Raw genomic sequence first — 27,918 nt, forward strand, 5'->3', positions numbered from 1 at the left:
CAAGTATGGTTTGAATCTTATTCTTGAAAGAGCATGATCAGGGAGACACTACCAAGCAGGTACTTAAGCAGATGTGGCAGTGGGTGCCCAGGGCTTGGGCAGGAAGCCCTGCATGTGGCCAGCTAGACAGATACAGACACATATCCCTGCCTTCCCCCACCCTGAGCTAACTGCACTGACTGGTGGAATCATGGATGGCCGCAGCCAGGCCTGTGAGCCCACCACAGCACAGACTGCTGTGATTTTGCACACTGCTAAGGGGCTGAATTCTGTTATGGTCTTCAGAAGAGGTGTGGTCTGCAGGCTCCAGAGTTGAGAGGTGGAGTGCGGTTACTCTCAAGAAGAAAAAGCACTTTCTGAGGTGACTAATGAGTCTCTTCTGTGCACTTGGACTCATCAGAGGCAGTACAATCATCTTGTAATGCTTCTTGTCTCAATGTCTTGTAGCTGTTTTATATTATGCTTTTTTTTTTTTACATGGGGTTGTAGATCTAGTTTTAATAGGTGAAACCAGATCACCATTCTGATCAAGGAACTTTGAATTTATGATACATATACTTTGCATATTTTGAGTACTTGTTTTAATTTTTGACAGTAGTAGAACTTTTATTTTGGGAGGAGAGAGGAGTATCATTTGGGGGAGTTGGGTTCCTGAATAAGAATGCTTTGGCCTGTGGTGTGCCAGCACTCTGGGTGTAGTAGTGACTGTATGTTGAGCTCCTTTTTCTTGGCCAAGTTGATGGGTGGCTATTCTGGTGGACCAAAGCGCCACAACTCAAGGACCCTGCACCCTGCCAGAAAAGATGGGAGCTGGACAGAGTTAAGTGGCACCCTGTGAGCTTGTACTACTGGCTTCATCCCCAGCTGGCTTTGGGAGGCTGTCCCTCTAGGAAGTTTCTGTTTTCTAGGCTGATATGCAGCTCCTGTAAGCTTTGCCCTGCTTGGCACCCAGTGGCAGGTCCTGTGTCCCCTCCCTTCTGCTCTGGGACATCTGTGCTATGACTGCCTTGTGTGGAGCGTGGGCGTTGGCATGTCTATGCACCTTCTGTCCTGCCGCTCCTTGCCTCTGCTCTCCCTGTCGTAGATCCTGCTGCCTCTTACTTGTCTTTCCTTGGACCAAAACCCTCAGATTGGAGGTTTGTCAGCTGAGACATCACAGCTCACTTGGGAAAAGGCATTTGCAGGAGAGAACTGGCAAAGAAAATCTTTAGGCAAAACCAAACATGGAGTTTGAGATCTTCCTAAAGCCATCACTGCCTTCCTTTGCTTGCTCAGTTTATCTGGAGGAGTTGAACACATCTCTTGTTATTTACACGTATCAATCATTTTCAAAGCCGGAGAACCTGCTAGACACATGAAGATCTACACAGTCACCTGTTCAAGGCCAAAGGCTTGCCAGAGCTTGTTCTCCTCTTTCCAGACACGGAGCTTCTCTTCAGGGTCTCCTGACTCCCTCCTCTCCCTTTGCACATAAGCACGGGCCTTCCCTAGTCCTCCTGCCCTTTCCCAGAAAAGTTCCAGCACTTGAACAAGCAGGAAGTTGTGGGCTCAGGTCTCTCCTGAACGCAGGTGCCCATCTGAACCTGGGATCAAGCTGAGGTGCTCACTGTGTGATTCACTCTGGTCACTTAATATGGGGGAGAAAGACTGAGCCAGGCAGCAGCAGGGCTGTACAGGCTATGGGCCACCTCAGCGTCGACTTTGGCTGTGATCAGGTAGAAGTGGAGACCAAGAGGTCTCCTTGGTTTCCTACGTAGCCGAGTTCTCAGTCCCAATGGAACAGACAGGTCTAGGAAGTCCTTGCTGCTGGAGTCTGTGTGCTCCCAATGGCAACTCAGCCTGGAAAGGTTGTGATGGGGAAACCCGTCCGCATTCTCTGACTGGCCATCTAGCTGTTGTGAAGTGAAAGGGGCAGACCCCAAGTGTGCAGCTCTAACACACCTGAGATCCTGCGACTGGCTTAGCAGTCCTGAGCTCACTTTTCAAGGCAAGCCAGCTGGCCTGGCCACAGATCTGGGGCCTAGTTCCCCACTATATCAGAGGCAGGACAGAGCACTTAGTCCTGGCTCCTGCAGGGATGTGCCTGTAGTCTGGAGCAGGGGAGGACCCTCTGGAGCCTAGGGGCAACACTAGGCAGGATCTGCTTACGTTGACAAGGTCACAAGCAAGCACCCACTTCACTCGTCTCAGTTGGCAGGAGTGCAAGGAGTTACTCGAGTGGATGCACAGCCACTGGCTTGTTGGAACTATCAGCACCTGGCTCCAGTAGTGGCCGGGTAATGTTCTGGAGGGGATACCTGGTGCTCTCCTTCTGTTATCCTGTGGGCAAATGGGGGGCCAGGGAGTGTGGAAGGGACTGCAAGTTCACCTGCTGTTATGCCTCTTTCAGAAGACTGGCCCAGGGCACAGGTGGTGGTGATGTGTATGCACGTGGGAGCAATGGCATATGTGGGTTTCGTGGTTATTACTGTCTTGTTTGTTTACACAGGGACAATTAAGAATTACTCATTGTGACTGGAGTGGAAGATTGAATTATCTAGGACACAGGTTTTCGGTCACTGAATCTGGGAGCTCCTAGTGCTTAGTCTTTCCTGGGAGTGAATCCCAGAGTAGAATCACTGTGAGTTAAAATCCACCACGTGGTACCCATTAGTCTTGTGACTTGTGCTTCTCATTCATGCCTGATGTGCGGCCACCCTGCTGTCCCGTTGCCTGCTTGGCATGGGGTCGGGTCTTGATGTCACTCTCCCATGGCAGGGACCTGGCACAACCATGCATCTGCTCCTCACAAAACCAGGTGAGGGCAGAAGTGGTCACACCCCTGAGCAGCCACTGTACTCATGTACGGCAGGGAGGTCAGACTGTGGCCGTAATTAGTAAAGGATCGTACCACGTGTCCCCTTTGCTGACCACTGGTCATTGCGTTTCACAGAGCATGGCCTGTCTGGCAGTCAGGGAGGTTGCAAAGGCTTGCAGAATCCCTCCCTACAGAGTCCCGATCCCTGTGCTCTAGCCCCTACTGCATTCTGGTCTACACAAATGCATTTGTTCCCCGTGGGCAGACTGCGGATAGGTCGGTCTCACCTCCCACGGGTTGCTGAAGACGTGATCATCTTGGTGCTAAGTGAAAAGCAAATTGAAACTTTAACTGACAGTGCGAGGGCCCCATCCCCTGCTGTGGCCAAGCCTGAGACCAAACCAAGCAAATGGCACACTCCTAACATTTAGATTGGTGGAGGAGGGGATTCTGGCCACGGGGTCAGTGTTTAACAGGAAGGATGCAGTGTGCCTTTGGTTCGGACTCTGGCTGTGTCGAGTGGGGTTGCCCTCCTTGGGCTCAGTCCCCAGGCTCACAAGGTCCCCTGTGGGGATGCTGCTATTTCTAAGATGCAAATTGCACATTTCCTAGATTTTGTATCTGTGGATTTGGATGAGGGAGGGAACAGGGACAAATTGCTTGTATAGTTTATGATGGGCCTCAATGGTACTTCAAATCTTTTTGACTGTTCCTGAATAAAAATGTAGATAATTTTATATCTGCTGCCTTATTCTGTGTGGGAGTTACGGGAAACAAGCTAAAACGTTCTGACTTGCTATGCAGGCGAAACTGACCTTAAACTGATGGACAAGTGTGCCAGTTCCCCTCCGCTCACTTCATCGAAGTTCCAGTTCACTGCTTCTATTGCTCAAGTTTTTGTCATGATTTCTCTATGAACTTTTGTTTCAGAAACTCTGCTAAGAAAGGCAGGCTGGAGTCCCAAGAGAGCTCCTGAGATGTAGGTAAGGTGGTTTTCCCTTTGAGAGAAGTGCCGACTACCACCGAGGCCTCCTAAAGGAAGGTGACTGAAACAAGCTTTGTTGGGGTGGTCCCAAGGGCGTGCAGGAGAGCCAAGGAGGTGGCCCCGAGATAAACACCTGGGCAGACTCTGCTCTGCTCCTCACTGGCCAGCCAGTCTTGGGGAAGCAGCTATGTGTTGAGGCTGACCAGCCAGGTCCTTAGGAGCCACAGCTGACTGTTGTGACCCCCTTCACCCCACTGCTGAACTCCACATGGGGCAGGCCCCCGAAGAAGTCGATGTGGCCTCAAGACAGGGAGCGGCATGCCCACACGGACAAGTCCACGGAGCCTGATCCACAAGGGTGAGGTAGACATGCCTTCATTTGCTCACCAAGCTAGTCTGGTGGTATAACATGATGGTACGTGTGTGTGTGCGCACCCCAACCCTCCAAGAGAAGTCACACCGTGAGAGATAATGGTCTCAAGTTAGACAAAAAAGCGAGTTTCTGACCTGCGGGCTAGCCCAGTGATGACTAGGATGTCTGGTCAGGAGCAAGGCCCCTGTCCTTTCTGCTCATGACCACAGGCACTTGGCAGTGGCAGTTTCCTCAACTGAGGTTACAAACCGCCTCTGCCTTTGGTCCTGTGGCAGGAAGCAGGATCCTGCCGATCCTGAAGGTGATGTGCTGTGCACCCACGCACTCCTTGGGACAAAGATCTACTGCCCTGAGTCTGGCAGGCTCCTTGTTCCTGTCTTCAATCAGGAACAGATCTTAGCGGTACAGACAGGAGGCCACGGATCCTGCAAGGAAACCAGCACATTTTGGCAGCACCCTTCGGATCACTGATTTTGCCTCTCAAACCCTGTTCTTTTAGTTTCCTTTGACAATATTACCTTGGAGCTAAAGCTCCAGGTACTATTTTTCTGAAGTTCTCCAGGTGGTTTTATGGGGCTGCCAAGGCAGACTCCCGGGTCACAGCCTTGTGGATGGACAGCAGTCCTATCCAGTCTCTGCACTGTCTGCATGTGTGGAAAAAGTGCTGGATGCCACAGTCTTTGAGCCCGGAAAGGGTCTAAGCCCACCAGCACACAGTGTAGCCTGCTCACCTGCTAGGGCAGTCTGCAGGTGTCACTCCACAGGAAGTGATCTTGTAATTTGTGTGACTGGGGATGGGCTTATTTTCCACTAGGAAAGATCAAACATTTCCATCAAGAGGCAAAGGCAGCATTGTAAAAAGACCAAGATAGGTGTGCTGGGGGTCTGAGAAATCACTTCAGGAAAGACGAGGCTGTGATTCCTCAGGCCATGATCCAGGCACTTACTCAGTAACTGATCAATCAATGGGATCAACACCAATATGCCAAAGATACTCTGTAACAGCGCAGGTAGGGGCCCCACCCAATGGGCTGGCTCAGACTTCCTCATTAGGAACACTTTCCCTCCCAGGAGAATCTGGGGTAGGAAAACAGATTAATGCAACCAAAGTAGGTTCCCTCCCACCCCCGGTCTGAGCAGGGACTTGGAAGCTGCAGGAGAAAAAGCCCCAGGCCAGCCAGAAGCAGCGTGCTGTGGCCATGAGGGCGGGTTGAGTGCGTCATGTATGTCTGAAATGGTGTGGCATCCTTTCTGTTCAACCCTGGTTGATACCACTACCAAACAGAACGCTGAGGAAAGCAGGCCTTCCCAGCCGTATTCTGGACAGAGGCAACGAGAGTGGCACCTGGCCACTGACCCCTGAAGGCCGCTGGTTCCAGACGAGAGGTGGCTGTGGAACCAGAAAGGTGCCCTGGTTGCTTGCTGCTCACCATCCAAAGCTGGCTGCCTTAGGAAGGGCTCACTGCCCAGCCAGACTAACAGAAGACATGCTGCAGAAGAGCGGCCTCGCGTTGCCCAGAAGACGGAAGATCTGCTATCCGAAAAGTTCAGAAACTTCTTACCCGAGTTCTTGCCAAAGAATACAAGTTAGAGGAAAAAGGGACATGAGGATGATTTATTTGGCAGTCAGATTTTAACAGGGCAGGAGAATTAGCAAATGGCCAACCCGGAGCCCACACATGGGCAGTGGGTTTGCGTGTGCTGGATGCTGGCTACACTACGAGGCACCTTGGCGCCCACGGGCCTGGACCCCAGTTTCTGCCCTCAGGTGGGGCTGCCTTTCTAAACCTCTCCATCTCCATGTTGGTGGCCAGTTCGAAGCTGCAGTGATGTGCAGCTCCCTTCTGCACGGGCCTGCCTGTCAGCCGCCACACCTCCCCTGAGACCCTTTTCTCATCCCTCAGGGAGAGTACATAGTCATTTCTGCCTTAAAAAATACCCACCAGAAGAGGCTTTGCTATGTCCTCTCCTCCCACCAGTTCCTCCACTCCTGAGCCCGCCCAGCCTGGCAGGGCCCACCTGCCACTCTCAAAGAATCAGGCTTCCTTAAAAGGCTGAGGAGTAGAAGGAGGAATAACTTAGTTACAATACCACTGAGAAGAAAAAAATAATACTGCTATTTTTATCATGATCCCCTGTTTCAGGCTAGGTGGCATCCCCAGCCGTGGGCAATGTGCCCTTGTGCTGTGTCCTCCTCCTCAGGCAGGGCAGAGCCTTCCTCCACATGGGCCCTGCGTTCCTCTGTCCTGACTCCAGGGCCCAACTGCAGGGGCAGCTGCCTTCTCCCCTGCCCAGCTGTGGTTTTAAAGCTACAGGACAATGTAAACTTTGTTTCCTTGGCCCAGCAAGGCTGCTCCTCCTCCGTTCCTCAGTAACGTCAGTAGCTCCTCCGAGCCTCCGTGCCCGAGCCGAAGCAGCCCCTCTCGCCATGGGGCTTTGGCCATGGTCCTGGCCCCACGCAAGGGAGGGTCCACCTCCAGAAGTCAGGGCCAGGTGTGTGTGCTTAATGTGAGCCCCTTCACCCAGAGCTGGGCATGGAGGCCCCAAACAGTACATCTCATTAATGGCTTGGTTGTCTAGCATTCCCTGCTGGAATCCAGGCTCCAGGCTGCAAGACCAGAAAGGCTGCCAGAGCGGGCCGCTCCCATGGAACCAGCTGACGGCACTCCGTGCGGCGCACAGCCCCTGTCACTCTCCAACGACGCAGAGAACAACTAGAGGCGGTTGTCTCCATTGACCCGAGTCCTCCTTGCCCTGGACAGAAGGGGAGAATGTCCTGTTGGCAGTGGGGATTTGCAGCCCCAACTGCAGCGACAGCTTTTCTACCCCAAGACAACAAACTGGGTAGTCTTCCTGGCTCCAGTGCCTGTCGTGTGCACTGCCCAATGCCTGCTTCCCCTCTGCCTCCCTCACCTTCGTTCTCGACTGTCAAAGTGGTCTGCGAGATGCTCCTGGGAAATGCGGAAGTCCTCAAAAGGCTGCTGGTAGCGGGCTTCAAAGGAACCTTCGCGGGCTCGGCTGTGGAACAGCTGGCCCGAGGCCTCTGAACCCCGTTCTCGCAGGGATGTGCTACCGAAGGGGCTGAGGTCACCATTCTCCTGCTTCAACAAGGGCCAGTGCACAGAAATTAGCGCCCCCTCTGCCCTCGGGCGGTGTTGCCCAGGCCAGCCACCCCTGCAGCCGCTACCTTAGCAGGAAAAATATCGATCTTGATCAGCAGAGACGCCAACTCCAGGTCCTCACTGTAGTTGTTCTTCAAAGGCACGGCTCTGTATCCTGGGGAGGGGAACACCCAGTCCTCAGCCCAGGAGGTTTCGAGAAAGCAAGGGCCACCACAGCTGCCCGCCCACTGCAGCAGTGTCTGAGGGGCCTCACCTGTCTTCAGGCCTTTCACCGGGAAGGTGGCCTGAGCCAGGAAGTTCTGGTCACTAAACATGTCTTCTTCATACACCACAAAGCGCAGGAAGGCAAACTCAGGGTTGCTGATCTGGAAGTGGAAGGGCTTGGAGGGCCACATTGGGTTCAGTCCATTGTCCACTGCAAAACCAAAGCAGAAGGCTTCAGTCCTACCCTGAGGGGATGGGGCAGATGGCAAGAAGGGTCTTCAGTGCCTCCAGGGGGACGAGGCTGTGCCCAGAGAAGGCAGACCTACCCACAAACTCTGTCTTCTGCTTGGTGCTGTCATACTCTGCTCCAGCCACCTCAATCTCCACAAAAGGACACACGATGCCTCGGCCATTCTTCGGCAGATGCCGGGCCCCCAGCACCTGTGAGGCAGCCAAAACTCAGGCCAGGTTTGTCCTTCCTTTTACCCCAAGTCCTCAGAGGCGGGCACAGGGAGCTCATCTGTGAAGTGGAGGTAGTGCGCCCTCTGCTGGGCCCCACAAGCGTTGCCTGTTAGGCCCCTCTGCATCAGCACCCTAAGAGGTCTGGGCAGCTGCTACCCATGAAATTCATTCTAAGCTGTCCTAGCTTTAGCCAAATATTTCATGTGAGTTTTGTAATGTTAGAACATGGAAATTCAAATGCGTTCTCAGCAAAGGAAAAATCTCAGCAGCAGCAGGACACACAGCCCATGTTAGCCCTGTTGCTCCTGTAAGACTGGGCTCAGACCTCGCCCCCTCAGGACTGGGCTGGCTCCCAACGAGCAAGGAGGTAGTGAGAGCTGCTGATCTAGCTTATTCCCACACAAAGATTTCCGGCTCAACAGTGGCCCCCGTTCCTGCCAGTTTTCTGTTAGCTAGCCTGGGCCTCTGTACAACACACTTTCTTGGTGCCCTAAAGGGACCAGTTAACCCAACCTCTGCTGCCCTGTGCCACTGGAGAGCCAGTACTGGCAGGGGCCTGTCGCTGACACTGCCCCTCAAGGGACAGGCATGTCTTGCTCCAGCGCAAGCCCAGCCCAGCTCCAGTGTCCCTCCCGACACAAGACAGTGCTGTGCCCTGTCGGCTCTCTGCTCTTCCTCATTCATCCCAAGCTCAGCACAGACACATCTGGGAAGCCACACTCACCTCGATGCAGATGGCACAGGGCTCCAGCCCCCGGAGACTGCTCTTGTCAAATGGATCAAAGGCCTCATCCCGCATGGTGCTGGGCTGCAGCACGTAGCCACAGTGCCCGCCTGCCATGAAGAGGGCCTGGTTCATCTGCATAGGCTTATCTGCAAGAACCGGATTGGGGCTCAGTGCCTGGCAGCCCAGCTGCCCCCCAACACCGGCTCCATCCTCCCGCAGGGCTTCCTCACCTGGGGTCTGGAAGTTGAGGGCCACCAGCTGACTGCCACAGATCCACATGGGCAAAGGGTCATAATTGGAGGAGTCCAGCCTCTGGCCCTTGGGGTAGATGCGGGAGAGCTGCAGGCGATTGTACTGGAGGAACTTCTTACCTTTGGCCTTGTTCACATACTTCTCAGCCTTGGTTTCCGGGAAGGATGACATGTCCCGGTAACAAGCTCGCTCTGTGCCAATCTCTGGGTCAAACAGGAAGAATACTTACAGGGCCTGCCCAACCACTAAACACCCTCTTGTTGCCCTGTAGAGGCACCCTGGGAAACAAGCCCGCCCACCCCAGGCCCAACCCTTACTCTCTTCATCGAAGGGAACGGGTCGGCAGTAGACGACGAGCTCAGAGAGTTCCAGAGCAATCTTCTTCCTCCGTTCCATCATCTTCCCCTCAGTGAGCTAGGGACACACAAGAGGTCCTGTAGCCCTAGGCCAGGGCCCTGCCCGGGAGAAGGAAGCCCCTGCCAGCTTCGGGCACAGCCTTGCTGCAGGTGCTCTGGGCCCCTTCACTCTCCACTATCCTCAGCCCTGAACCACCCACCCTCTTTCTGTCCCTGAGAATACACCTGCCCTCCAACCCTCTTGCAGGGCAGAGTCCTCACCACCACCCAGGTCCCAGTGACCTCTGGAGAACCCAGGTTGGCTGCACTCCCCAAATGCTTTGTGATCATTTACTCCGAGCCTCTTTGCTGGGCCAAAGTGCTACCTCCTGGCTTCCCGGGACTGCTGGGCATTCAGCCCCCTGGCTTGACCTCATCTGCACAGGAAGGATCATCCTCATCACTCCAGATTCCCCCACGCACAATGCCTCGTTCCCTGCCCTCACTCCTGCAGGTTGCCCCATGCCTGTCTTTCTCTCCCAGTGACTCAGCCCCTCCTCCTTGCCTGCACAGACCCAGGAATCCAGTCTTTCAATCGCTTGTCCTTCCATGGTACACCAACCCTGGCAAAGGGAAGCACGCATCCCTTCTCTGCTAGGTTCCTGGGTATGTCACTAATGTGCTGGGGGAGCAGGTGCCAACAGGGGTCTCCTTACCTGTGATAGAACTTCTCAATGGAAGGGGCTTTCCTCCAAACCACAGCTGGCCCCCTCTCTAACCCACGGTCTCTCACAGGGAGGCCCTGCACAGGCTGTGGAATGTCAGTGTCATCACCAGGGTTATTTGCTCCCATTAAATCTAGTGGGCACTTCCAGATTCTTACTATAGCTGGTTATACCTGCACAGCCCTCAGCCCGTCCTCTCTACACCCTCCAGCATCTCTGGCCTGCCCTTCCTAGGCTCACACCCTCACAGCGCAGGGTTCCTGAGGCTGTCCATGCTTCTAGCCCAGGGTAGCTCTGGCCTTGCACATCCTATGCAACTGGCCACTGAGCAAACCCTCAGACACCTGTGGGATTTTAATTAAGCCCTCCCGAGTAGGCCACACAATGCCCATTTATTCTAGATCCACATCTCATACAGAAATGTGGCAATGCTGCCCCACCTCCTGCGAGGGGCTGGTTCTGAGAGCTAGAGGCTGTGGCCACCCACCAGATGATTCTCACCCTGGCATCTGCAGTCTGGGCCACCTCACGGATCTTTTTCACCCAGTCCTGTAGTTCTTCCTGTGAATCAGCAGCAACATCCAGAGACCAGTGGGCCACCGAGGCCATGCTGATGGAGAACACGAAGAGCCGGTTGTTCTTGCCTTCAGGACGGATGGCTGGGAGGGAGAGGGAGGAGACACAAGGTAGTGAGAGAATCTACCACTGCTACCCCATCCTAGGCACCGGCTCATGAGGAGGGGGGACATGGTACAGACTCATTTCATAAACAGGGACACTGCAGCTCAAGACCAGTCACTGCCAGGCATGGAGAAGGCCTGTGCTCCAACCCAGCTCTGCCTAATTCAGGCCAATTCCTTGGCCGTGACCCCTGAGCACCTCCTGAGTAGCCCCTCCCCTGTGGCCCAGCCCGTGGGGATGGATGCCAGCCACCACCAGAAGCTCTGCTCTCTGATGCCTGGCACAGGGTGGACATGCAAGGATCAAGTCTGGAGGTACCAAGGGGGCCTAGGCATCAAGGTGGTATCCAAAGCATGGTAAGAGCTCAACAGGCAGCCTCTGGGGGTTTAGCCATCAGCCCCCCTCCTTAGCAACCAGGAAGAACCACAGGGGATCGACAAGCAGGAAGCCACACACAGGGACAGGGCTCACCAATCTGACAAGCTGGCACATCCAAGACCCCCCGCAGCAAGTCCCCCAGGGGACTGTTCTCGTCCAGGTGCTGTGGGAAGCAAAACCCACGGGATGGTCAGTGTGGCTGCTGTGTCCCGCCCGAGGCACTGTGTATACGTGACAGTTACATCTTAGATTAAGCCTGGGATCAGCCAAGTGCGGACAGGTCCTACTGCAGAGTATGAGCGTGGCCACACAGGCTGTGATTGCGTGAAGGCATGCCTGGGACTGTGACAGGTGCAGGCAGACAATCCATCCCACAAGGCTCTGGCCTCACCTCCCTTTCAGGTTCCAGGGCTGCTGGACTGACCATCTCTTCCACGTAGTTTGAAGGGAACCATAGTTGCTTCTTCCCGCCATAGTCCCCTCGCCACCTGTGGGAGCCACAGGGAGCTGAACCCCAGCACCCACCTCCAGTCCCCACACGGAGCTGAACCCCAGCACTCACCCCCAGCTCCCACAGGGAGCTGAACCCCAGCACTCACCCCCAGCCCCCACACGGAGCTGAACCCCAGCACTCACCTCCAGCCGCCACACGGAGCTGAACCCCAGCACTCACCTCCAGCCGCCACACGGAGCTGAACCCCAGCACTCACCCCCAGCCCCCACACGGAGCTGAACCCCAGCACTCACCTCCAGCCGCCACACGGAGCTGAACCCCAGCACTCACCCCCAGCCCCCACACGGAGCGTATACTTTACCAGGGTGACCCCACTCCTAAGCCAGGCTGCTGGTGCCCACAGGAGACAGATGTTTCCCCAAAGCATGTCATCAGACATCCCCACCCCTTAGTGCCAGCCAAGCCAGCCCTGCCAGAACTCTCGATCCTAGGCCCAAACTCACCAGCCTCCCTCTTGCTTTTCTACATTCTGGATGATTGCACTCTTGGTGAAAGTCAGCTCATCCTCTCTCTGCGCCTTGTAGTCAAAGAGGGCTTTGACTGCACACTGCAAAGTGAGAAGCCCCATGTGAGAGCCCAGCAGCTTCTGACCCTGGGCCTCGCAGGCAGGTACACGTATGTTCAGCTCCTGCCACTGTCAGGAGCCCTAGACAGAGCTATCACCACTGCCCTCTAAGGAGGCAGGCAGATATGGCCTGGGAGAGGCAAGGCCTCTGCCAAGAAAGCTCCAGGGCCCACCAAAAACCTGCAAGCTCGACCCCAGGCCACTGGAGGAACCTGAATGGATGTGAGGGATTCTGTGGCCGCCCTGGGCACCTCCCTAAGACCTAAACAGAGTTTAGGTTAGTTGGGACTCTACATTCCTCACCTCTGAGAAGAGGAAGACCCTTCTGAGAACCCCGAAGAACAGGGCACAGGCTCCCTCACCCCAGGGCAGAAAGGAGGACTCCGCCTGCTGGGTTCCATGAGGCCAGGGAATGACCGGCTGGCGTGCCTCCCACCTCCCGCTACTCCCGGGGAACTGGGGCCTTGCCGACTGGAAGGGTCAGTTTGACCAAGAGACGGGGGCTGAGGGGTAGGGCGGGCCTGAGAGCACTGCGGTTCTTCACCAACCACATGTCTCTCACAACCTCTTGAGCCTCGGAAAACCACAACCACCAGTTCCCTACCAAGACCACAGATGGACCCGGAACACACAAATGCAAACCCCAGGCAGCTGGGGACCCCACCCCCAGCTTCCTGTGCCCACAGGCCTGACCTGTACCTTAAAAGTCGGCATAGGGTTTGCCTCCACGTAAAAGCCAGGGTTCCGGCCCTCATACAGGGCCCCGTAGTCGGGCTCCTGGAAACCAATGGTACCCGTTAGTGTCTGACAGGCCCGACAGGAAAAGCAGCTGTACGTTCTCACTGCCCACCTCCCCATGTAGCCCTCACCAGGTCACTAAGTCTGCCCCTCTCAGTGGCACCTGACCCGCTATGGTCCCCCAGCCTCAGGGAAGATGGCCAACACCACATTCTCATCGATGCCTACCCTGACCGCAAAACCTGTCGATGGGCCCCTGAAGGTCCAAATGTCAACTGCTTCTGTGGTTGGATTCTGTAGGTGGGTCCCCAGCAGGCCCCACTTAACTCAGCCTTTTCTTTGCCGAGTCCAGTCACACAGAACTTTCCCCATTCTAGCATATTCCTCCTGCCTCTCCCCTCACAAACAACCTGAGTGCCCATGGAACCAGTGGACTTAAGCAGTGGACACATCACTCCAAGTCCACTGATGACAACACTCCACTCATCTCCTGTGCTAGGTGCCTTCCTCCTATCCAAGACGTGACCTTAGTCCAGGGCCCTCACCTTTCCCTCCCCCACACCCTGTACACCAGCCCGAGACAGACTGTTCAACCATGCCCGTGTAACCTGCTGTTCTCTGCCCTGGGACAGAGCTTAAGCCAGGACTGGCTGAGTAAGCTTCCCGTGCTTGTGAGCACCAGGACCACCTCACCCCAAGCCGTGGCTCACGGGATCCTTCTGCTGAGTGTCCACCACTCCCCGCTGACATGGCCTGGAAGTCTCTCTCTCCAGGCCACCCCTGACACTCAACTGTGGCCCCTAGTCATACACAGGGCCCACCTGGATGGTCGCCCGTAGTCAGATTCTGAGTCTCTCCTGGCACCCTGGCCACGTCCCCCCCTACCCCGACCCCTGCTCACAGCTGTGCCAATCTTCTCCAGTGCCTCCTCGTTGATGGGATAGCGGAGCTTCATCTTACGGTACAGTGGGTGCTTCTCATAATAGCTGATGAGGTCCACAAGGCTGTCGAACTCCGAGTTCCCCAGCATCACTGTCTGGCCTTCCTGCTGGACGCGGCAATGCTTGATCTTGCCCTCAGCCCTTCAGAAGACAGTAGAGTCACACAGGGTACCCACAGCTTAGGCCCCTAGGAGAGGCCCTGCCCTGCCTCTGGCACCCCAGGCTATGCCCTCACCGAAAGGAGATGGCATAGGAGTTGGGCTCACTCCGTTTCCGCACCAGGAAGGCTCCATCACGGGGCACGCGCATCAGCATATGTTCAGCCTGTGCCCTGGTCAGACTTGCGTGGTACCACCTGAGGGCAAGCAGAGTCAGGCCCAGCAGCTCCAGCCACAGCCTCAGCCCTCCCTGCCTCCCCCGCCTCCCCTTACTCTTTGCTCTCGTGGGCATTGGTCTGTGGAACTGGCTCTGACAGACGCATCTCAAACTCATTGCAACGCAGGGGAACTTGCTGGTAGTGTGTGATAAGATCATAGAGGGAATCGAAGACAAGATTGTCTGTCAAGAAGAACTTGGGGGTCCCGGCGTCCTGTCTCGAGTGGATACGGCAGTGCTGGACTTTCCCATTCCGCCTGGAGGAAGACGGAGAGTGGGCGGAGGTGGTGAGAAACCAGAATCCCACAGCCAAGTGACTCCCTGAGTGAGGCATCAAGTCCCACGCAAGGAGGGTAGTTTCCTGAGTTCAGGAGTGGTGTAGACCTACAGGAAAACGTGCATCGTGTCTGTGCACACACGCACACACAGAAAATCTCCACCAGAGCCTAGACAACCAGGCTCAAGGGGTTTGCTGTGGTTATCTCCGGCACTCCAAGTCTGCACACACACACCAACTCAGCCCACGCTTCTGCCCCAACAACAGATTACCAGAAAGACAACGTGTAGTCGCCCACAAAGGTCTCGCTCTCCCGAACCAGGAAGGAGCCGTCAGGGGCCCCAGTCTCGATGCAGTACTCTGTGAGCAGGCGCTCGGCGATGTGCCTCCCGTCCCGCCCTGCTCCGAGCTTTCCGTGGAACCATTTCTCATTGGAGTGCAGCTCTGTGCTGCCACTGGCCTGCAAGGAGCAAGGGAAGGGCAAAAACCCTCAGTGATTCGGACTCAGTCCACTAGTCCCAAGTCCTGGACCAACCCCTTACCTCCTTGGGTTCCTCCTCATCCTCGTTGCCCTGGTCGCTGCTGGTTTCCTCAGAGTAATAGATCTTGCTGCTGGTCAGAACAAAGTAGTGGGGATACCATTCCTGAAAGAGACCAAAGGGGAAATTGTGAACCAGGGTCCCTTCATCCCCTACGGCCCGCCATCCACAGCCCATGTGGCTCTCACATGGTTCACAGGGTCCTCCAAGTAGAGGATGCCATTCTTGATGGAGTTGCTGATGTCATTCTCAGAGTACACCGCAGAGGTGGGCACCTCCTCATAAGCGCTGCCCTCAGCCAGCTTCTTGTGCTGTGGGGTACAGATGAGCTCAAGGCAATGCCAGTCCCAGTCCTGGCCATCTCCCTACCCAGAACTAGACCATAAGCTGGAAACCCGGTCTAGAAGAGGGGCTGCGAGTGAGGGGCTCCAGCTGCCTCCCCACCACCCACAACCGTACCTTAATGAGGATCTTCCTCTTGAGTTGGTTGGGTGAGGGCAGCCCATCGGCTGCAATGTCCACAGGCTTGGTTAGGAGTGTGTCCCCAAGCACCTTCTTAAAGTACTGGGCCATGTTCCTCTGCTGGGCAATGCTGCAGTGGTCCTCAATGGACAGGATGACCGGGTACCTGCAGGATAGGTGACTAGCACAGTGACGCAGACCCTGAAGTTCTGCTGGTCCAAGGCTCACCAGTAGCGCCTTGCAGACTAAGATCCTGGCGCCAAGGGCCTGGAGACCTGGTCTATGGAAGAGGCAGGCCATGACCACTTCCGAGTGGAGGGGTTCTCCAGGGGGAAGCAAAAACTAATGGACAGCCATTGCTGTGGAAGGAGTCATTAGTTAGCCCAGCAGCACAAGAAATATGCCACACTGAGCAGGTCACTTAGGATGAGAAGAACCTCCACATTTAGCTACTGGGGTGATTCCCTAAGGAAGATGACAAAGACAAGTGATCACAGGTTGGGCATTAGGAATCAAGGGAAAAATGCAGTCAATGTAGACAATTGTTTAGGTGGTGAAGGAGAGAAACTGGCAGGTCGGTGTCTGAAAGACACCAGGGTTAAGATTGAGAAGAGCCAATATGTGTTCAGCAGGTCAAACAGAAGGACCCAGAGAGTGTGTGGGCCAAGGATGCAGGAAAACAGGGAGCACTTAGGAGACCAGAGAAGGAGAGAGGACAGGCCAGGAGGAAGGGCAAAGATGAAAGGAGAGGGGCGTGGGGGGCGAGTCCCTTGGCCCCAGGAGTGAGATCTTGGCCAAGTTCACCCAGAGGTTCTCCCTCTCCACTCACTCTGAGGCCACAAAGGCATGTTCCTTGATGGTATGCAGGACGTCTGAGAACTTGATCTTGGTGGTAAGGGTGTGTCCATGGTAAATGACTGGCATCCCATCTGGGCCATCCCAGCAGTCCACTGGCGAGCAACATGGTTACAGTCAAGGCGGCAGGCCTCCCACCTCCCCTCCCCCAGTTCCCGGCCCCCACGCACACTCAATGCAGCGGCAGCCCATCCGCAGGCAGCGAGCATAGGCTTCCAGGGAGGACTCGCTGGAGAACTGATCCCCAGTCAGGTACCTGAACAGGGGAGGAGAAGCAGGTGTGGTCAGGGGAGCCCCTCTCCCTCCTAACAGGCCAGGTAGGGCTGAGGGAGCCACACTCACGTGTTGTGCGAGGATGAGATCCAGTAGTGGGAGAGAGGGTTGTTCATGGTGTCTGGACACACTGCATCCAGCTGAGAGTTCCACACGCTGTTCTCTTTAGAGAACAGGAAGGTGACAAACTGTTGAGAACAAAGTGGAAGGGAAGCAGAAGTGAGCCCCTGCATGGCCCTGGGGTGACAGACGGGAGTGGGAAAGAGGGTGCTCAAGGCAGACAGCAGGTGTAACACGGAGGTACCTCTGACTATAGATTCTGGTCACTCTCATCTCCTCTCTAACTGAAGGGGAGAAGCGTGGGACTCACCTCATCCAGGAAAAAGTATGGTTCCTCGATCTCTCGCAAGGGATCCCGGAGGAAGCTGAGCATGAACTCCTGCACCTGGAGCCGGTCGACGGCCCAGAGCTCCTGATGGGGAGGGGAAGGACGCAGGTCAGGGATGGACCGCTGCTCAGCCTGGACCCTGCCCCAGCTCCTGCCCCACCATACCCCCTGGAACTCGAGAAGGAACTGCTGAAACTCAGGAAGGGTCACTCGGCAAAGATCTGGTCGCTCCCCTGTCCTGCAGAGAGAGAAAGGGTAAGTGCCTGGCAGCCAGTTGGGCAGCACTGCTAACAGAAAGGGGCCCCCTGGCTCCCCATGGGTCAGGAGAACCCCGCCTCCCTGCTCCAAAACAAACCTCACAGCACTGGCTTCCAAGAAGGGGAGGTCCATCTGCAGGAAACAGAACCTGGTCAGGTGCATGTCCTTGGAGGCCACGCAGGAAAGGGCCTCTCAGGAAGAGGTGGGGGCAGCAAGGGACAGACCTCAGGAGAAGAAAGGCTAGAGAAATGGCACCCAAAAGCCCCCAAGCAGGGCAGCAGGGCTGAGGCAAGCAGGGCTGAGGATGGAGGAGAGGCGGGGCAGGGCAGGGGAGGGCGGGTGGCTCATGCACCGTCTTCTGGGCGCTGTACATGAGGCTGCGGTACAGCTGAGCAAACTGCCCGTAGGTGATGTCCCCGCTGCGTTGCTCCAGGTCCTGCAGCCGAGAGCAGGATGGCCAGTCAGACCCCCGGCCAAGAGGCTCCTGGCTGCCCCGGCCCCCCGACTTGCAGACAGCCCCGGGAGGTCCTCACCGTCAGCCGCTCTCGGAGGAAGCGCATGTTGGGGACCCGGTAGTTGACCTGGGACAGCATGTTCTTCAGATCTTTGGCTGATATTCTGAGGAAACAGGTTTACCACCCTCGGCCACCTCCCCTTTCCATGGCCTCTGACTAAGCCCACCTGGGCTGGACAGGTCAACAGTACTGTCAAGGAAACCTGAACATGAGACTGGTTCAGAACATAAGGCGGTCCAGGGAAATCTTTTCCTTCTCTGGGCCTCAGTTTCCTCATTTGACCCAAGAGAAGGCCATGTTTCTTACAGGAAGTGGCCAGGCTCAGTAAAAACAGGACAGGCCTGAGAGAAGAAAAAATCAAATTCCAGGCCTCCCCCCTCCTTGCAGCACTGCTAAAGCCTGCGCTCCAGGCCCTCCGAGTGGTCGCTGCCCCTGCAGGGGACAACGGATGCCTCACTTGCTGGGAGTTCGCTTCTTGGAACCTGTTATCCCCAGTCCCTGTCAGGTACCAGCGCCACAAGGAATGTGGGAGGAGGAGACAGGCAGACCCAGACAAACTGCCTGGGCGCTCTCCCGGAAGGGAACTCAGAGGGCAGGGGACGCCCTGTGCAGCGTGGGGAGAGGCAGGCAAGACTGCTGGAGCTGGCAACAGGACAGACGAGATGGGATGAGAAAGGATTTTTCCCCTGAAAGGTGGAGAGAGCCCCAAAGCCTGGCAGGCAGCACCAAAACCTCTCGGGGACTCGGCTTCTCCCCGAGGATCCTTACTCACTCAACCACCCAGGAGGAAGGTGCCGTGAGGGTTCCCAGTTTCCAGTAAGATCTAAGGCCTGGATCACCAGCCTTTCCTGTAAGCTCCTTCAATCAGCACACCAACATTTTGCTGTTTCTCCCACCCGAAGACAGGCCTGGCTCTGCTTGCCTCTCCCTGCTCCTTCTGACGCAAAACTCCAGGAGCGAGTCTGAGAAGCCCCCTGCCACGTCCCGGAGCCTCACACTTCTGCCGCTGCAGCTCTCCCACGGTGAAATCTAGGGGTCACACCACAGCCTTCCCCCAAAACTCAACTTCTCGCCCGACTCCCACCTCGGAGTGGCTGGCTTCCCCCTTCCACACTTGCCCCAGACGATCTCAGCAGCCGCACCATGGCTTTCCACAGCATCTGCCTGGTCCCAACTTCTCCCCTGTTTTCCACCCTCTTACCTTCTCAGCACCTCTGGACATCAGAAAACTGCACACACCCCAAACCAAATCCCTGAGGTTTTCCCCTAAACATGCTCCACTCACAGAATTGCCAACACTGTTTTCTAGCCCTCAAGCCAAAAGTGCACTGTTAACCCTTGACGCCATTCTCTCTCATACCCTAAAACCAATCTGCGAGGAAAATCTTTATGGCTCTATCTTTGAGCCACAACACAGCCAGATTCAGCCACTTCCTGCCGTCACCCCCTGATCCCAGCCTGTTCATCTTTCCCTGGAGTGCTGGAGAAGCTCCCCCACCCCAGACACCCCATAGCGCAGAGCACACCCCTCTCCTCAGAGCCTCCCTTGGCTTCCTGTGTCCCTCTGGACAATCAGAGGCCTTGACCTGTGCCAGAGCCCCCTGCCCTCCTCTCTCCCAATTCCAGCAGGTTTGGGGGCCCTGGCTCTCCAGGTAGCTGCTCAGAGGCATGGCTATTGCTCCGCTGCCCCATTCACAGTACCTACCGATCCTCACGATTCCGATCCACTGAATAGAACTGCTTCCGAAGCCACCTGGAGGGAGAGAAGGCCAGGGTGAGGACCACTTCTCTACCTAGGGCCAGGCCTGGAAGGAGAGGGGCATGCAGTGTCTGGGCATCCAAAGGTTGCAGTCTGTGTCCTGCCCCGAGGTCCCCAACCTTGTCAGGAGTGATTCTCACCTCTCGATCTGCAGAGGTGTAGCCGCCTGCAACGTGTCCTCCATCAGCCAAGTTAAGCCCTTGATCCACATGTTCACTTCATCTTCAGACGTTGCTATAAGCAAGACAGAACAGCTGAACAGAGGGCACATCTGGCACAGGGCCAGGGACCAGCAGGTGCTCTTCTTAACCACCCCACCTCCTCCAGCCCTCAGATCCCCACCTTGCAAGCTCAGGGTCTTCAGGCGGAATTCCATCCCATAGAGGATGACAAAGCAGTGCGACTGGTCTGGTCGAAAAGCAGGGTCCTCTTGATAGCGATCAAAGTCCCGTGAGGTCTTGCCTGGACGGATCTCCTTGATTTCACGAATATCAACTAGGAAGGTAGTGAGGAGGCTGACGTCAGGCTGGAATCGCCCAGGGTCACCACCAAGGGCAGCCCAGCATCCTCACTTTCTAGCATATTCTCCCTCAGGAAAAGGATCACAAAGACGCTGTCCTGTTCTCAACCTCCAGGCATAGAGCCAAGAGCGCTCAGTCACCCTAGGTGAGAAGAGACAGCTGGGCCGAGTCCAAGCACAGGCCTTGGCTAAGGACCGACAGGTCAGAGCAGGCCACCTGGGGGGTAGGGCGCTCCCTGTGGAGACCTCCCCCATCTGTGCTCTCTCACCGGGAACAGGTGGACGCTGTGACCTGGAAAGGAACTAGACTCCAGAGGAACAACAGAACCAGAGCTGTTCTGTGAGGATCACTTCCTGACACACAGCACACCCCACCAGGGGCAGGGCTGCAATGGACAAGTCCACATGGGTCTCAGGATCCCAGGGAGAAAGCAGGCCCAGGCTCAGGGAACTGGCACACTCCTGAGATGGCCCACCTCCTAAGGACAGCCTCACACAATATCAGCAAGAGGCTTAACCACTCCCGGGGCAACACTGTTCAAAAGTGCGGCAAGTCCTGGGCTCAAACTTCCCTACCGGCTATCAGGGGGCACTCCTTGCCGCCCCTGCACTCCCCCAGCCCCGGGCAGCACACCACCTGTTGTACCACAGCCACTAAGTGGAGAGAGAACCAGAGATAATACCAAGGAACTAATTTATTCAGTCTCAGTTTTACTGTCTTGTGTAATGCAAAGCGCTTGAATGAATTTCTTTAGAAGGCTTGGTAGGGGAAAACACAGGCGTGAACTCCAGGGTGAGACCAGCAGGACCAGAACCCTGACGCTAACTCAGGTCCACAGTGTGGGATCTCAGCAGGGGCATAACGCTTCTGCCATGCCACCGCCCTCCCCTCCCCCAGCCACATGTGTGGCAAGAGCCTCAGGAAATGCGGGTGAGCTCACAGTCACCATAGCTAGAAGCACCAGCACTGCATGTGGCCCGGGACCCAGTGTCGGAACACCTGCAGAAACCCAACACCGAGGAGGGCTGGCTGGGACCCTAGAAAAGACGACAGACAGAACAGCACCGGAGGATCCCCGGCTTGGCCAACAGACATCACACTTGGGCACTGCCTCAGCTCTGGGGCCTCTTCCGGTGCCGTAAACTCAGATTAGTCTGGAAGATGTGGAACACCAGTTGGCCAGTCCCAATCCCAGCAGCTCTCAGGTCAAACTACACCCAGCCTGTGTCAACTGCCCTGTGGGTCCAAACCTCCTAGGCTCTTTATCCTCCTGTGCTGTTCCTCTAGCCTCAGTTGCACAGGCCTTGTCTATCCCAACTGGAACACTGGGCAGGGCAGATCCCTTGCCATGGCATTCCTGGTTCTACTCAGGCCCAATCTGCATCCCCTGAGCATCCAGCCTACCTCCACCCGCTGTTGCCGAGAGCCCCACCTTTCCTGCCCCTGCATTCTCACTAACCAGCCATCCTCCTCAGGAAACATTGTTCTTATTCCTCCACACTCTTCCCACCTCCCCAGACTGCCCGATGCCAACTTCAAGAGAACATGCTCCTTTTCTGCTCTTTACGGTTCTTTCTAATGGTGGCTCCCCAGCGTTTACCCTCCCATCTTCTCTGCTTCATCCATACTAAGCCAGACCTAGGGCAACGACAAACACAGCCTTCCTGTCCCCATTTCACCCTGGTCCCTGGCCTAAGAATGCCTACCAGGGGGCATCCTCTCCCCTCAAAGAGCCAACCGAGAAGCTCCTTTGCGTAGTCAACCCATTCTTGATGACTACTACATGAATGCATGCTGCTCGCTTCTCCCAGGCCAGACAGATCATCTCCAGTGATTGCTGAGTGATTCAATGAACAAATGAAAAGAGCAAGTACACCGGTATGGGAAAGGGCAATGAAATGAGATGGAGTTAAAACGACACATTATGGGGCTGGAGTGATGGCTCAACAGGTTAATCATCTTCCAATAAGTACTGACATCCCATATGGGTGCAGCTTCTTGTCCCAGCTGCTCCACTTCCCATCCAGCTCCCTGCTTGTGGCCTGGGAAAGCAGTGGAGGATGGCCCAAGGCCCTGGGACCCTGCAAGAATGTAGGAGACCCAGAAGAAGCTCCTGGCTTCAGATCTAGCCGCTGTGGCCATTTGGGGGGTGAGCCAACAGATGGAAAAACTTTCTCTGTCTCCCCTTTTCTCTGCAAATCTGCCTATCCAATAAAAGACACATTATGCTGTGGTAGAAAGAAGGGAGGCAAATTGGATCATAGAGACCAGCCCAAGACACAGTTCCAGGAGTGGAAGGAAGAACTTCCATCAAGGGAAATACCCAGATCAAACACTGCAGAATCACAAACTCTGTCCTTTGCAACAGAAACCAGCATGCTTCCGGTGCAGGTCACTGTCACCCCCTCCTACACCTTTTCACGAAGGCGTGTGCGTGCCCACACATGCGCAGCAACGCATACAGGCCAGGGCCTGGGTGGCCCAGAGCAGGAGCCCTTCCTCTCAGCTGCCTGCCAGGCTTTAGAAGTAATCCAGTGATGTGGGCCTCACTTGGCAGGCAGCCGGACAGCCAGTCCAGGGGCAACTGCTAAGCAATACACATCTGTAAGAGCCAGCCATCAAGTCCTAGGCTGAACTTCCAGCCTGCCCTGTGCTCATTTCCACTGAGACCGAGAGCAACACAGGCACCTGCCTGAGACAGGAACCAGGTAGGCACGGCAGGGTTGAGGACAACCACTCCATGCTCCCAAGCTCACACACCTGCCAGATCTGGTCCCTGTACTTCCTCCAGGAGGGAGGCATGAGCCTAGTCCTGTTGTCCTCCAACCCCGTCAAGCCAACGAGGATCTGGCAAAAGCTGAGCCACTTTTACTAGATTCTCGAAAGCCACATCCTGTGCTACTTCCCGCCCCCACAGAAATGCATCCCAAGCACTTTGGGAGCTGTGAAGCCAGGCAGTTCTCAAGGCTGGCTGAGAACCTGCCTCAGCAGAAGAGCAGCCCCCACTCCCAGGACAGCAGGCAGGGCTATCAGGGGGTCAACTAAATGGCAGCAGCCAGTCTAGAGCTGGGGAAAGGAGATAATGTCCATGAGGAAACATCTATGTATCTAGCTCTTCTGAAGGCAGGGCTTCCTTCTGCTCCCTACCCCATCAGGCCAAGCTGCAGGACTGCTGTCAGCTCTCCTGCTGTCCAGTGCAGGACAGACAACTATCTCATTCAACCACGGTAAGGATGTGAAAAAGAACAGTATTCCCGAAGCCCAAACAGGTTCCAGGACCGCAAGAATCCCAGCAAGGACAAAGAGGACAGCAACAGTAGATGCTAGCTCTCTTCAGGGCTCCTCAGAGTACAGTCTCTGATAGCCAATAATCCCATCCCAGGAGGCCGAATTACAAGAGTGCTAGAAAGAGGTAGGGGAACCCATCAAATCTAAGGCCCTAAATCAGATCCAAGTATCTTCTTGGTGGGGAATTATGTAAATTGTATCGCCGCCATCAACAAAGCTTACCCAACAGCCCAATATGTTAGGGTCAGGGATAGGTCCCCCAAGTTTACTGGCCCATCAATCACCCAACAGCTAGGAAGGGTGTGATGTACCATGGGCAAAGGTCCTGGCAGGTGGACAAGAAGCTCAGAATCTCATTTTTTTCATCTGCAAAATGGGCTCTCACTCCTTTCCCCCACTCCTTTGTTGGACTACAGTGAGATGCCAGACAAGAATGAGACACAAAAGCGATTTTATCAGAAAGGACCAAGATGACATATGCAACAGTATGTCTCCAAAATAAGATGACCACGAAAACCACAATAAAAACAGAAGGAAATGACACATTCCACACATTTCTGGGCATGAACTACACCTTTTCCGAAAGGGCTTTCCCTTCATAAAGTGCATTAGTTGATTGCTGTCAGTTACAGTAAAAGCTATCCACTTAAAAATGCACTTATAAAAGAATTGTTGTAATTTTTAAAAACTACAACCCATGATAAATATGAAAAACCTTTTAAGTTCCAAAGAGCTTGAAAGAGGTAAGTGAATATTATCTGATCAGATCCTTTCCTTCCTAGGGGCTTTGACTGTGGGCTAGGGGCTGTGGACCCAAATCTCCTCAGCCCACTGGTGTTCCTGGAGGAAGGTGGGGGGAAGCCCAGCCCTCACGAAGGTCCAAGTCCAGTGGGGTGGGCAGGGTAGGCAGGCACTGTAGTGCAGACCTCCTTTCACGGGCAGCCAGATGCATAGGGGGTTCTGCACCTGTCAGGACTACACAGTTCTGCAGGGTCTTCATAGCTCTGACAGAAAAGGCTGGAGGGATCATGTCTGGTAGAGTACCTGCCACTCTGCTCTTCTCACTTCGGCCCCAGCTGGTCCAGTCCAGTGGCTCACTGCACACCCCCTCTTGTCCATCAGCATGTCATACCTGCTGGTACCTCCAGTGTCGAAGCCACTGACTCATCAACTTCCTCAGTGAAGACACCAAATTTGACTCTTCTCTCCGTTGACTGTCAATCAAACACAAATGCAGGCACCAAAGAGGACTTAAAAGGTTTAACAGGCTGTAGGTTATGTCATAGCTTATGACCCCAGCATCCCTATCAGAATGCTGGCTGAGTCCCAGCTACTCTGTTTCCAACCTCACTTCCCGCTAAAGAGCCTGGGAAGGTAGAAGAGTATTGAGTACTTGGACCCTGGCACCCGTGTGGGGGACCACGGTGGAGTTCCTAGCGCCTGGCTTGGGCCTGTTCTAGCAGATCTGGCTGCTACAGATTTGGGGAGTGAACCAGCAAATGGAAGATCACACAGACACACACCATTAATCCCTCTGCTTTTTCAAATGAATAAATAAATCTTTAAAAACAAACAAAACAGGGTTCACAGAGCACTTAGAGCTAATTCTCTAAAAAGGCACCAAAGGCTACAGATGTTCAAAGATGTTATCAGGGATGACTTCCTGGAAGAGGTGGTGCAGCAGGGCCACAAAAGCTGAGTAACCACCACAAAGACACAGTGCAGTTGTTGATGGGCTACAAGGACAGAAAAAGGATCACATTTTGGACAGAATGTGACCCCTGAGGAAAACACTAGCAAGTTCCTACAAAAAGGTTTCTGCAGCCATTGGGAACCATGAAATGCTAGTAAGACCTCGGGGGAAACAAACAAACAAAAAACCCACCACAGAACTATAAGAGAAGCATGGCTTCCTGAGCACCCACACCTTCCTGGGTTAAGATTTGGAGGCAAAAAGACCTTTGATCCATCACCTTCAGACCAATGGGCCTTCCTTCCTAACATGCCACTTCCCATGCAAAGAAAACTATGGAGCTAGGGCACAGGGAAGGATGAGGGGAGCTGAGATATGGACATGGACAGTTCCAAGAGGAAGCAACAGCTAATGGCACTCTCCTGGACCATTCTTGGCCCCGTATCTCTGCTACTCTTTCCCCAGTTTCCTTTACAAGTCCCTGTCGGGGCAGGATAGGCAGGCAAGGCACTGCAGGTCGCCCTTCACAGGGAACCAGACATACATGGCTCTCTGTACCTGTCAGGAATATGCACCAGGAGTCCAAGTTAACCCATAAGAGAAGAGCTCAGAGTCTGTTCCCCAAAACATCTGGCCATGAGCAGCTGGACCTGGCCTGGCACCTGGCCTTCTCCCACCATGGTCAACAGGAGGAGCCCATTTAGACAGCAGGATGGAGGTCCATGGGATCCCCCTACACAGGACCTTGTACTGCCACAAACGAGTCATTTCAGGTCCCAGCTGTACAGTATCTTGGACAATATATAAATCACATACATGATAAATTCTAGACAAATCTTCTCTCTGGAACAATGAGCAAACGGGGAATCTAAATGGGCTTGTAATGGTGCCCTCTGCAGGGTCCCACAACAGCTGCCACCCCTGATATTGGGCATGCAAGAGAAAACGTGGGGCAGTCACAGTGAGCAAGCCTTCCCACCATCCAGACAGGCAGATGTCCTCTTGCTAGGACCTGTAGGAACAGCATGGCAAGGCCCCAAAGGAAGGAAGGAAGGGAGAGGAGGCCCCACCCAGAGAACTCAACGCTGGAAGAGAGCCCAGCAGTCATCTGTTCATTTTATTCTCTCATTCTATCATCTGATCATTTATTAGGCTTCTATCTACTGCATGCTTGGCCCTGGGCTGGGTCCTGGGGAAACATATGGGTAAGTAGATAACTGTGAGGTCAGCAAAAAGAGGGGGCCCTGGGGAGGTGGTCGGTGGTGCTGAGTACAGGGGAAGCCTCACGAGCTCTGCCAAAGTCAGGGCTCAGTGCTAATCTGCACACGCTGCACAAAGGGATCATGGAGGCCAACAGGAGAGTCTGACGCACCAAGAACATGTTACAGCATCATGGCTGACACATTAAGGAAGCTGCAGCCGAGAAAGGTGCCTTTCCCCAACTTTGCTGCCCAAGCCAAGATGACTCCTAGTCACATGGCTGTAGGAGACACTGGAGCACCCGGGGCTGGATCCCCCAGGACTGTCTAAATTTCAAAAGGCCCATCAAAGATGCCCTCTGTAGGATATTTGGGTCCCTTTTAGAACCAGAGCTCTGGATAGAAATCACTTCTACTACCCTCGTTCCTGACCATGTCTCCCTCTCACGTGCAGCTCTGCCCCCGGTTCTCCTGACAACCTTGTCTGGCTTCCCTGCCTCTTTATCTGCTATGGGTCTAGGCCCCATTAAGTAAGTCCGTTAGACAAGACTCAGGCCAAGGTGTCCCCTCTGGTGCCTGGCCTTCTGCCTAATCAATGACAGCCATGCCCACAGCTTTAATGGCCTCTGGAAACGCCCACTGGAAAGCAGCAAGCACGCATTTCCAGCCTAATCCTAGCCACTAAGCTTCAGAACCCTTAAATCAACTGGGTACTTGCCGTTCATATCTATTCATCATTCAAAACATTTCAAAATCAAACACTGTCTTCTCTCATCATTGCTTGCTGCAATGCCTCTTAGGTTAGCTAACAGAATCTCTATTCAAAAAGCTGAATAAACTACGAATTTCTAAATCATCCTTACCGTTTCCTGTTTTGCCATTACTACTTTCCCAAATCCAATTATCAAAAAAGTCCTGGTGTCTTTACCATTCACAATTAACCATGTTGATTAGGGACCTCTATGAAAGTATTCTGCTAAGCTAAAAATTGGAATACAAATATCTCATGGAGCTTGAATGTGGCGGAAAGAATCAGACATGCACCTCCTGTTAGACAGATTCTGTAAAATGGAAGTCCGTGGACAAACACTGTGAGAAGCCGAGATACACGGACGACGAAGCCGTCAACTGCTGGCTGGCAAGGGAGGGCACCTGGCACCCTGTCACTCACTGCTTGCATGTGCACTTCGCTCAGGCACAGTGTAAAGCTCCTGACAAGACTGCCTCATGTCATCCTTACACCACGAAATATGTAGCAGCAGACCCATTTCCCAAGGGACAAAAATGAGCACGGGCTGGATAATTAATGCACTCAGAACGACAGTGGAGAAGTCAGTGCTATGGCATAGCAGGGTAAACCACTGCCCGCGGCACTGGGATCCCATAAAGGTGCCGGTTTGAGTTCTGGCTGCCCCACTCCCAGTCTAGCTCCCTACTAACATGCCTGGGAAAGCAGCTAAAGGCCCAAGTGTTTGGGCTCTTGCACCCACGTGAAGACCTGAAACAAGCTCCTGGTCCCTGGCTTCAGCATGGCACAGTCCCAAGATGTTGCAGCCATTTGAAGAGTGAACCAGTGAATGGAAGACATCTCTCTGTAGTTCTTTCAAATAAATAAAAAGCTTTTTGTTTTTTTTTTTTTTTTTTAAGGCAATGGATTAAGTGCCAAAGCCATTATCTCAGAGCCAGGACTGTGCCCTAGGCCTGTCCCCTGGACTGC

The 27,918-nt window shown here is 54.5% G+C and overlaps 1 protein-coding gene across 3 annotated transcripts in view; it reads right to left on the reverse strand.

The window, feature by feature from the left end:
• Window positions 1-5,742: 5,742 nt before the first annotated feature.
• PLCG1 (phospholipase C gamma 1) overlaps window positions 5,743-27,918 on the reverse strand; it is a 31,435-nt gene continuing 9,259 nt past the window's right edge. For 2 of the 3 annotated variants that reach the window (XM_040981466.1, XM_040981465.1), the window contains exons 2-32: window positions 19,843-19,995; window positions 19,641-19,734; window positions 19,447-19,494; window positions 17,760-17,844; window positions 17,579-17,662; window positions 17,324-17,358; window positions 17,134-17,206; window positions 16,951-17,052; window positions 16,650-16,768; window positions 16,478-16,563; window positions 16,282-16,402; window positions 15,450-15,618; window positions 15,179-15,301; window positions 14,994-15,095; window positions 14,724-14,911; window positions 14,231-14,431; window positions 14,035-14,154; window positions 13,760-13,940; window positions 12,820-12,897; window positions 11,999-12,102; window positions 11,433-11,529; window positions 11,135-11,204; window positions 10,484-10,641; window positions 9,240-9,336; window positions 8,901-9,125; window positions 8,668-8,816; window positions 7,808-7,922; window positions 7,531-7,692; window positions 7,343-7,431; window positions 7,069-7,256; window positions 5,743-6,909 (exon numbers count right to left, since the gene is read on the reverse strand). In XM_040981466.1, the coding sequence (XP_040837400.1) occupies window positions 6,870-6,909; window positions 7,069-7,256; window positions 7,343-7,431; window positions 7,531-7,692; window positions 7,808-7,922; window positions 8,668-8,816; window positions 8,901-9,125; window positions 9,240-9,336; window positions 10,484-10,641; window positions 11,135-11,204; window positions 11,433-11,529; window positions 11,999-12,102; window positions 12,820-12,897; window positions 13,760-13,940; window positions 14,035-14,154; window positions 14,231-14,431; window positions 14,724-14,911; window positions 14,994-15,095; window positions 15,179-15,301; window positions 15,450-15,618; window positions 16,282-16,402; window positions 16,478-16,563; window positions 16,650-16,768; window positions 16,951-17,052; window positions 17,134-17,206; window positions 17,324-17,358; window positions 17,579-17,662; window positions 17,760-17,844; window positions 19,447-19,494; window positions 19,641-19,734; window positions 19,843-19,995 (3,656 nt within the window). In that variant the 3' untranslated portion in view covers window positions 5,743-6,869. The remainder of the gene's footprint in view (window positions 6,910-7,068; window positions 7,257-7,342; window positions 7,432-7,530; window positions 7,693-7,807; window positions 7,923-8,667; window positions 8,817-8,900; window positions 9,126-9,239; window positions 9,337-10,483; window positions 10,642-11,134; window positions 11,205-11,432; window positions 11,530-11,998; window positions 12,103-12,819; window positions 12,898-13,759; window positions 13,941-14,034; window positions 14,155-14,230; window positions 14,432-14,723; window positions 14,912-14,993; window positions 15,096-15,178; window positions 15,302-15,449; window positions 15,619-16,281; window positions 16,403-16,477; window positions 16,564-16,649; window positions 16,769-16,950; window positions 17,053-17,133; window positions 17,207-17,323; window positions 17,359-17,578; window positions 17,663-17,759; window positions 17,845-19,446; window positions 19,495-19,640; window positions 19,735-19,842; window positions 19,996-27,918) is intronic. The other variant, XM_040981464.1, reaches the window with a different exon arrangement.

This window comes from Ochotona curzoniae, unplaced genomic scaffold, assembly GCF_017591425.1.
Source record: "Ochotona curzoniae isolate NIBS_2020 unplaced genomic scaffold, NIBS_Ocur_1.0 contig_3520, whole genome shotgun sequence".
NCBI lineage: Eukaryota > Metazoa > Chordata > Mammalia > Lagomorpha > Ochotonidae > Ochotona > Ochotona curzoniae.